Raw genomic sequence first — 10,839 nt, 5'->3', positions numbered from 1 at the left:
GGAGGTTTCACTATAGGGCACATGCGCTCGCCAGACAGAGAGAGACATAGAGACAGAAAGCGAGAAATCACCCCCTAGAGGGGATGGTCACACCGCAATCCCTTCTTCTCCATTCTCCTCTCGGGATCTTGGGCACGCACACACATGCGCCCGGCGTGAGTTTTAAGCCACCGGGTCCGGGACACGAACTGCGGTCGACTACATGGGAGTCCAACAACATAGCCATTACGCTAACTGCTGGTTCCCACTTTATGTATTTATTTTAATTTGACCAGAGAGGGACACAGAGAGAGAGAGAGGGAAAGCGAAAAAGCAAGCTGTCAGGTCTGGGACTCGAACCACGGTTAGCCATGTGGGAGTCCAGTGCCCCTAACCATCATGCCACCTGCCAGCGCCCCCTAGAATTATTTACTCAGCAAAAATATATTTTTTAAAAAAGAATTATTTATTTAATTTTATTTATCATTTAAAAAAAATTATGGGGATCAGCAGACAGCATAATGGTTACCTTGCTGGACTCCCAAGTAGTCAACTGTGGTTCAAGTCCTGGACCTAGGAACTTAAAACTCATGCCGGGTGAGTGTGTAAGTGTGCCCAAAATCCCAGTAGGAGAACAGAGGAGAAGGGATTGTGGTATGGCCATCCCCTGGGGCGGGGGTGTCATATCTTCTTGTCTGTCTCTCTGTTTCTCTCTGTCTCACCAGTGAGCACATGTACCCTATACATGCTCTCTACAAAAATAAATAAATAAATAAATAAAATAATTGCTACAGGGTACATGGTTGACCACTATTCGAGTCCCAGAACTGGTGACTTGCTTTTTCACTTTCCCTTTCTGTCTGTCTGTCTCTCTGGACAAATTAAATAATAATAATAACAACAACAACAACAAATGGAATTAAATAGATAAATAATTATTTTTTAAAAAAAGAAAAGAAAGAATTTATTATCAGCAGACAAGAAATGTAAAGGAAATACTTCAAATAGAAGAAAAGTGATACCATTTGAAAACCTGAATCTACACAAAGCAAGAGTACTGGAAATGTTAACTACGCAGGTAAATAAGACATTCTTTTTCTATTTAAATCTTTTAATTATTTTTTAAGGGGCTGGCAGGTGGCATGGTGGTCAAGGGCACTGGACTCCCACATGGCTAACCGTGGTTTGAGTCCCAGACCTGGTGGGTTGCTTTTTCACTCTGTCACTCGGTCCCTCTCCAGTCAAATTAAAATAAATAAATAAAGTTAAGTAAAATAATTCTTTTTAAAAATATTTTTAAATAGAAATAGTAACAATATAAGGTTTGTGTGGAAGTAAAATGTGTGACAACAATAGCACAAAGAGCATGAGAGATAGAAATATATACTGTTGTAGAATTTTATACTATATATGAAATGCTATACCATAATATTATTAAGTTAGAGACCAGAGGAATCATTAAAGTAACAAATGAAGGTGTTACACCTAATAAGCTCAGAACATAGGTAAAATGGAATCATAAAAAATAATAATAAAAATAATCCAAAAGGAAACAGAAAATAAGGGGAAAAAAAGAACAAATAGTAAACAATAACCAAGATAATATATAAAAACTCTGCTATATAAGTTATCCCATTAATAGAAACAACTCAATTAAAAGGTAGAGATTGTTAGATTGGATAAAGAGGAAAGAGTCAACTGAATATAGTGATTCAAGAATCACATCTTAAATATAAAGACAGGGTGACAGGTGGCATGGTGATTAAGGGCACCAGATCCAGGACTTGAACCACAGCCATGTGGGAGTCCAGTCCCCTTAACCATCATGCCACCTACTGGCCCCAAAATTCTTTAAAAAAAAAAGAAAAGAAAAAAATCTAAAAGCAATGACCTCAGGGACCTGCAGATGATGTAATGGCTACATTGCTGGACTCCCATGTACTTGACCCCAGTTTGAGTCCCGAACCCAGTGGCTTAAACTCATGCCGGGCACATGTGTGTGTGTGCCCAAGATCCCAAGAGGAGAATGGAGGAGAAGGGATTGCAGCATGGCCATCTCCCCTGGGGGGTGATTTCTTGCTTTCTGTCTCTGTCTTTCTGGTGCGTGCACGTGCCCTATGGCAAAAACTTCTCCAAAATTATAATAAATAAAATCAATGCCCTCACCTTCCTACTTAAACTAACTCACATTCACAGGTACTCTGGTTAGGTTTTGGATATACCTTTTTGAGGGTCATGATTTAATTCACTGCAGCCATCTACATCTTCAACTTTCTGGGCATAGGTTAAGGGTAAAGCATGTGCCATTGTCATAGGACCTAGGTTATATGGGCAGAGAGAAATTCCTCATGATTTGGAGTGTTTCAACCTGTGAAGACCTTTTGCTTGGGCCTCAGATCCCAGTGAGATCATAGTAACAAATCATCTGACTTCTTTCACACTTGTGGTTTTGTTGTGATAACTCATAGCTTCAGGCCATACCTAGCCCACATAACTTGGCCAGAGGCTAGTGAACTCAAGAAAGAAAAGGACATTTGCTGAATCTCTAATCTGTGTCAAGATTTCCAGTTTAATCTCTACAAAGATACTATGAATTAAGTTGTAGTTTTTTTTCTATTTTATAGATGAGGAAACTGGTTACAGAACTGTCATAATTTGCCCAGAGTGACATAGCAAGTAAATGATAAAGATAGGCTTTATAGTGAAGTCTCCTGGCTTTAGAAGCTTAGAAACATCCTTATCATACAGGACTGACTGGAAAGTTCAGGGAATAAGATGTTCCAGGGTACTGAGAGAACCCATGCTTCTACATTCAAGATCATCATTGTAATGGCTAGCTAGTGATAAATAACTTGTTAGTGGCACAAGAGTGGCACCCAGTGGCTACAATTAAAAACTACAAGATCAGGATGATAGGTCAAATACTTTTTTACTTCTGGGCCACTTAGTTTCCGTTTCTAAATAGAAAAGCTAGAATAGCTGTCCTCTTGAGTAATATAGAATAAAACCACCTATAGAAATTGTACAGTTTATGCAGAAATAGAATAAATGAAGAAATACGTATTTAGATTTTTATAAAGTATATCCAGGAGAAGGTCATGCAGGAGTGGAGATTGCAAGCCTGAGTATTAGAACAGAGACAGTGGGCTAGGAAGGAGTAGGCAAGGTAGTACACCAGGGCTTGATGTCACAGAGTGTAGAGATTAAGAGTCTAAATTCAGAATGAGCAGGAGCGGTAACAAAATCAGTTTTCTAAGAAAAGGCATTGTTTCCCAGACAGGGGGTAGTCTAGAATTAAATTTACCGCTGTCATAAAGTATTGTATCCCAAGTATAAGACCGTCTCATGGGGAGGGAAGGTGGGTGCAGAGGATGAATGAAGGGTGTGGAAGACTCTCATCATGCCCAGAGCTCTAGATCTCAAGGCAGATAGTTTCTCAGACTAGTTTCAAGATAGGAGAAATGTTAATCTATTACATGAGATTTTCCAGGCTAGAGTGAAGTAAAAAGAAATAATAATAATAAGCTTTCTGGCTAGCAGGTGATGTGGTGGTTAAGGTGCTAGATCCCACATGGCCATCCCCACAGTTCAAGTCCTGGACCTGGTAGCCTAAAAAACACATGTGTGCATGCATGCCCAAAATCCAGAGAGGAGAATGGAGGAGAAAGGATTGCAGGGTGGCCATCCCCCATGGGGGATGATTTTTTACTTTCCCTCTCTCTCTACCTCTCTCTGTTTCTTTGGTAAGTATACATACCCTATGGGAAAAAAACTGAAAAAAAATGGAGAGCAAGTAAATAATAGTAATAATCTTTATCTTGAAGAAAAAAAATTTTTTTGGAAAATTTCTCAGTCCTGTTTCTTCACACCTTTAGTGCCATATTTGCCTCTTCTATTTTCTTTGAAATGCAGTAATAGAAATTGAAACTTGTTTAGTAAATAATACCTGATAGAATATGTATTTTATCATATATGTGTTTTTAAAATAATTATTTATCTTTGTTTATTTATTTTTTAAATTTGACCACAGAGGGACAGAGTGAGAGAGAGAGAGAGAGTGAGAAAGCAAGCCACCAGGTCCGGACTCAAACTGCAGTCGGCCATGTGGGAGTCCAGTGCCCTTAACCACCATGCCACCTGCTGGCTGCTATCATGTATGTGTTTTAATGCCAGAGGATATGTTTGTGTGCATAAGTAGGGTTACAGTGGACCTTGGTCATGCTGCTGTAAGAGGGGAGACCCAAATCTGAGAAGGCTTGCTTGTAATGTTTATCAGTGCCAAAGAACATACCTGGAGGTCCCATGGGGGAAGACATGAGTTTGCTTACACAGGACAGGGTGTTCTGCTGAAGGCTGGGCAAAGAATGGTCCCTGCTGCCACAACATAGGCTCATATTACATATGTAACAAATCCAAGAGCATGTACATCACCTATAAGATCTGCACAGACTCCCTGTCAACAAGGCCGGGATCTGGTTTCTACATCCATTATAGGGGAATTAGAATGGTCAGATTATAGATTAGCAGAGTTGCCAGAGTTTGTACATTAATTTAGTGCATCTGATCTGGAGACGATGATGTGGGAGAGGGGTACACATCTCAGGCATGGCCTGGCCATGAGCCAATTCCATGCAGTAAGGAAATGGTCATGAGATGTTCACTAGGCCCAGCTGGACTTGCAACCTGGTCTCAGGGAGATAGGGTGAAAAGGAAAGGGGGAAGAGAGATCAATGTAGGGAACCTATCCCAGACACAATTATTTTTTCTTCCAATTATTCTTCCTGTCCAGATCCTGGGCATGTGTGTACATACCCCGTGTGAAGTCTATGGGTTTGGGACTCAAACTCCCAAGTCAGTCATTTGGGATCTCATTTCTTCTTTGGAGCACTTAGCCATTGCACTATGGGACATACACACACACACACACACACACACACACACACACACACACACATATATTATACACATACATATTTTTTCTTTAAGAATTATTTTATTTAAATTTATCTATTTAAATTTGACCAGAGAGGGACAGAGTGAGAGAAAAAGAGAGAGAGGGAAAGTGAGAAAGCAAGTAGCAAGTTGTCAGGTCCAGGACTCAAACTGCAGTCTGCCATGTAGGAGTTCAGCATCCTTAACCACCACGCCACCTGCCAGCCCCTAGAGTATATACTTTTTCACTTAATTAAAGATTTTAATTGGGAAGGAATGCTGGCAGGTGGTGTGGTGGTTAAGGAGCTGGACTCCCACGTGGCCAGCTGCAGTTTGAGTTCTGGACCTGGTGACTTACTTTCTCACTTTCCCTTTCTCTCTCTCTGGTCAAATTAAAAAATAACAATAATAAATAAAATAATTAAAAAAAAATCTTAATTGGTTTTATTTGCAAGTCTAGAACTGGGAAACACTTTATCCCATAAAACAGAATAAGTGTTCCCTATTTTTTATTGAATATAATTCATATGACATGAAATTTGCCATCTGAAAGTGGATAAGTCCATGGTTTTAATTATATTCACTGTATTGTGCAACCATCATCACTAAATTCCATCTCCATCACACCAAAAAGAACCCTGTACCTACTGGAAGCAGTTAGTCCTAGTTTACCTCTCCTTCTAACTTCCAGCAACCACTAATCTACCTTTACCTCTGTGGATTTTCCTGTTCTGGATAGTTCATAAAAATGGAACCATACAATATATAACCTTTATATAGCTTCTTTTATTTTGCATGTTTTCTAGGTTCATCCATGCTGTAGCATGTAACTACTTCATTTTTGTGACTGAATAATATTCCATTGTATGGTATACCACATTTTGTTTATCCATTCATTAGTTGATGGACACTGGAGCTTTTTCCACTTTTGAGTTATTATGGATAATGCTGTTATGAGCATTTTTGTGTGGGCATATGCTTGTATTTCTCTTGGGTACTTAAGAATGGAATAGCTAGATTACATGGTAACACCATATTTAACTTTTTTGAAGAACCCCAAACTGTTTTCCTAAGTGGCTACACCATGTTATATTCCCATCAATACTATATGATGATTTCAATTTCTCCACATCCTTGACAGTTGTTATCATTTATTTTATCTTTGGTATCACCAGAGAGAGAGAGAAAGAAAGTGAAAAAGCATCCCACTCAGGGTATGGCCGTGTCACAATCTTTTCTTCTCCATTATCCTCTCAGTATTTTAAGCATACATGTGCACATACCCAGCATGTTTTTTAAACTGGTAGGTCTAGGACTCAAACCACATAGTTGGTCATATGGGATTCAACCACCTTAACCACCACACCACCTGGCTAGCCCAACCCTTATTGTTTTCATTATTGCCATACTAGCAGATATGAAATATTTCATTGCAGTTTTGATTTGCATTTTCTAATGAATAATAATGTTGAGCATCTTTTACCATACTTACTGGCCATTTGTATATCTTTTCTAAAGAAATACCTACTCAAATTCTTTGTCAATTTTTCACTTGGGTTGCTATTTCGTTGAGTTATAAGAATTATTATTATTTTATTTGGAGAGATTTTTGCTATATTTCACGTGTACTCACCAGAGAGACAGAGAGACAGAAAGTGAGAAGTCACCACCCAGGGGGATGGCCACGCTGCAATCCCATTTCCTCCATTCTCCTCTCAGAATCTTGGGCATGCACACACACACACCCAGTATGTAAGCCCCCGGTTGGGGGACTCAAAGCGCAGTCTACAGGGGAGTCCAGCGACACAGCCACTATGCCAACTGCTAGTCCTGGGTTATAAGAATTTTTTACTTTGAATAAAAGTATCTTACATGAAGGCCAGCAGGTGGTGTGGTGGTTAGGTTAAGGCACTGGACTCCTACATGGCTGACCATGCTTTGAGTCCCAGACCTGGCAGTTTGCTTTGTCATTTTTCATCTCTCTCTTGTAGGAAATTTTAAAATATTAATACATAAATTAAATATTTATTTTTTAAAAGTTTCTTATATAATTTATAAATATTTTCTCCCATTCTTGTGAGTTGACTTCACTTTTTTCATAGTGTTCTTTGAAGCATATACTTTTAATTTCGATGAAGAGGATATCTATTTTTATATATTTGTATGTGGCAGGGCTCTGAAAGTCTACACAGGACTACAAAATGTGACTTGTGTTTTCTCAGGTTTGAGTTTCTTTCTTTCTTTCTTTCTTTCTTTCTTTCTTTCTTTCTTTCTTTCTTTCTTTCTTTTTATTTTTTGCTATAGGGGACGTGTGCTCACCAGATTCAGGAAGAGATAGAAAATAAGAAATCACCCCTCAGGAGGGATAACCATGCCACAATCCCTTCTCCGATCCCTTCTCTAGTCTCCATTCAGGATTATGGGCAAACACACACACCTGCCCAGAGTGAATTTCAAGCCACTGAGTCTAGGACTTGAACCATGGTCAGCTACATAGGAGTCTAGTACCTTAACCACTATGTTAACTGCCAGTCCTACAGGTTTGACTTTCTATCATTTGTTGAGCACTGTGTAAAATACTCTGCTAGCTGTAAAGGGATAGAAACATAAACTTTACATTCCAAGGAATTTCAGGTGTAGACAGTGGACATATACACATACAAATAATGATCAGGGCATGCAGAAGAGATTTCAGAGCCCAAGGAGTGGGGCAGGGCAGACAGCTGACACATGACTAGAACTCAGAGAAGGAAGCATGTTCTGGGAATGGACTGAGCGAGCTGAAAAGGATCCATACAAGAAGCCTAAAAGGCTGGAGGCTGGTAGGGGGATTCATGAACCAGGAGGAGGATAAGAGAGAGTTCCACATGAGAGAGGACAGCCCCATGAGGTTGAGCCCACCAGGCACATTTCTGTTTTATACTAGGGCTCATTTGTACTTCTGCAAAACTCACTTAGGACTTTTAATTTTTTTAAGCAGCTGACCACAGACAGAAAAGATTTGGCCCAGAGTGCTGAGGATGCACACAAGAGCAGCAGCCCAGAGCTCTTTGCTGGTAAGGTTTTAGCTTTTCAGGTGAGCCCTGGACTGAAGCTGGGAAGTAAAAATACATGACTGCATGCTTTCCAGCTCTTCTCCTGCATCTTCAGCCACAGCAACATCCTTCTGGGATTTGCTTGGCTCCCACCACCACCACTGTGTCTTCAGGGCAGCAGCAAGCATATAGTTACACATGGCTACACATGATGAGGTGGGCAGTCGTAAGCAGACTCAGAGCCCAGAATCCAGTGGTTTCTTCACATCTTTTCTTGGTCATTAGTGTTGATGGTGCAGTTATCGCCCATTTTGGTTAATGCTCTGGGGCTCTGGAGGTTGCTTCTGAGTGCAGACACCACCTCAACCTTGATATGTGTCCTGGGGAGGTGTCATGTGATAACAGTTATACTGAAATCTTCTCCACACACACACCCAGTCACCCCCCCACAGCACGGGCACACACGCGCGTACACACACACACACACACAGTCCCCAGAGCAGCAGCAGCAGGAGGAACAACTGTCATGTACAGTCACTGGCAGTTGCCAGGTATCTTCTGAGCTTTTAAAATATAATGCTGGGCTAGCTAGTGGCGTGGTGGTTAAGGTGGCTGGATCCCACATGGCCAGCTGTGCATTTTGAGTCTCAGACCCAGTAGCTTGAGAAACATGACAGGTGTGTGTGTGTGTGTGTGTGTGTGTGTGCACATGTGTGCCTGGAATCCCAAGACAAGAATGGAGGAGAAAGGACTGCAGTTGGCCATCCCCCTTGGGGTAGGTGCTTTCTCATTTCCCTTCCTGGTCCCCACTGCCCCACCTCTCTTCAGCATACACACGCACCTGCCCTATAGCAAAAATAAATAAATGAAAAATAAAGTATTAATATTCTTAGTTCTTAAAACAATCCTATGACCTGTAGGTACTATTATTCTCATTTTTATAGAAAACATAGAGGCCCAGAGATACCAATAAATTTATTCCAGGTTATATAGCTAGTAAATGACAATGCCAGAGTTCAAACCTAGGTAGTCTGTCTCTGGGTAAGCCAAATTAGCAGGGGTGCCCTCCTACAGATCCTGAGTCCTTCAGAAAAAATAGTATCCGGGCTTGAGGGAATGTGGGAACTTCAGTTCATGGGCTTTGTTAGTAAATCTCTTTCCAGGATCATACTATAATATGCTTGTTGTCCAAGCTTAAGCCCAAGATGTGTTCCTGAATCATTCTGTTTATTAAACTACATTTTAAATGTTACAGGGGCCGTTGCTACTGAGAAAAATCTTGTGTGAAGGCAGTGAATGTCTGTGTAAAGTGAAGAATCTATTTTTATAAATTTAGAGATTTTTAAAAATGAAAGTATACTATATACAGTTCAGTAATTATGCAGTGAGGATAGACAGAAGACCATGTATCTTCTCTTAGAAAGAAGAAAATCTACATTTAACTCAGCACCTTCAGTGGACAATGGGGAGATACCCCCAAGATCAGCTCCTTTTACTTTAGTCTGTAATAATTAATAGTCCTATTTTCTTTTTTTAAAAAAATTGTTATTTTAATTTATTATTATTTAATTTGATCACAGAGTTAGGGAGAGGGAAAGTGAGAGAGCAAGCCACCAAGTCCAGGACTTGATCCACGGTCAGCCATGTGTGAGTCCAGTACCTCAATCACGGTGCCACCTGCTGGCCTCAGCAGCCCTATTTTCTATCCAGCTGTTCACATCTGAAATCTTGGGTTCATTTGTGAGTCCTCTCATTTTCATGTAACACATTCAGTAGATCACCAAGGCCTGTCATTTGGGCCAGAAAAATACTCCGACTCCTAGTGGTGCCTCCATCCCTATTGCCTTCACTTCTAGGCTCTTCAGGTCTTCTTGCCTCTAGGTTAAGCAGACCTTTGATAGAAAGATCTTTCTTAACTATAAGATTAACTATATATTTTTCCAATGCTTTAAGCTCTTCACTGATTTCTTACTCATTTCCTCCAGATAAAAATTCATTTCTGAGCAGGCCCTGTGGCCCTGTGGTTAAGGGAGCTGGGTCCCCCATGTCCAACTACAGTTCAAATCCTGGCCCAGTGGCTTGAAAAACACACAAGGCATGTGTGCATGTATGCTCAAAGCCCTGACAGGATGGAGAAATGGAGGTGAAGGGATTGTGGTGTAACCATGGCCCACTGGGGGTACTTTGTTTCTTCCTTTCTGTCTCTGGCAAGCACACATGCCCTCTGGCAATTTATTTAAAAACCCATTTCTTTTTTCTTCTAATCTTCTCTTATTCCTACTAACACTTCCAGTTTCATCTAGAATTCCATACCTTGAATTTTATGTAGGATGTTGTTTTATGAATGGATATGCTTCTGCATAACTTTCAGGATGTAACTCCTGTTCTATTGCTTCTGTCTCGAGTATTTCTCTTCATCCTTCAAAACCCAGCTCAGGTACCTCCTCAGAGAAACCATTTTTCACCACCAGATGGTCAACTTCTGGAGTTAACCTTCTTTATCCTACCCCTGGGCTTTGTACACATTTCTGCAACCTAGGCTTTTCTCCCAGGGAAAAGTTCATTGATATATTATATTCCCAGAACCTGCTCAGGAAGAATCTATCTATCCAAACTCACTTTAAATTTGCACAAGTGAGTTAACTTACAAGTAGGAATGCTGGATTGGGGCATTGCCCAATGCAACATAACAAAGGGAGAGCCAGAAGAGACCAGAGAAGTGAGGCGAGCTTTTTGGCAGGGACTTAAAAGTGCAAGCCTCAGGAATGATGTGTGCCGAAAGTGAAGGCTTGGTACAATTTGACTCTCCATTCCAGGCCTAGCCGGGGTGAAGGCTTGGTACAATTTGACTCTCCATTCCAGGCCTAGCCGGGGAGGAGGCGCGGGGGGGTGG

At 40.7% G+C, this 10,839-nt stretch overlaps 1 protein-coding gene across 1 annotated transcript in view; it reads left to right on the top strand.

Annotated features, from left to right (window-relative positions):
- The window catches only part of TOP6BL (TOP6B like initiator of meiotic double strand breaks), a 153,048-nt gene that overhangs the window by 123,014 nt on the left and 19,195 nt on the right, over window positions 1–10,839 (top strand). Inside the window, 1 exon segment of the mRNA XM_027769429.1 lies at window positions 7,889–7,967. Within this exon segment, the coding sequence (XP_027625230.1) occupies window positions 7,889–7,967 (79 nt within the window).

This window comes from Tupaia chinensis, unplaced genomic scaffold, assembly GCF_000334495.1.
Source record: "Tupaia chinensis unplaced genomic scaffold, TupChi_1.0 Scaffold149501_1, whole genome shotgun sequence".
In the NCBI taxonomy this organism is placed as follows: domain Eukaryota; kingdom Metazoa; phylum Chordata; class Mammalia; order Scandentia; family Tupaiidae; genus Tupaia; species Tupaia belangeri.
The sequence above is the reverse complement of the archived record's forward strand: the minus strand, read 5'-3'. Positions and strand labels throughout refer to the sequence as shown.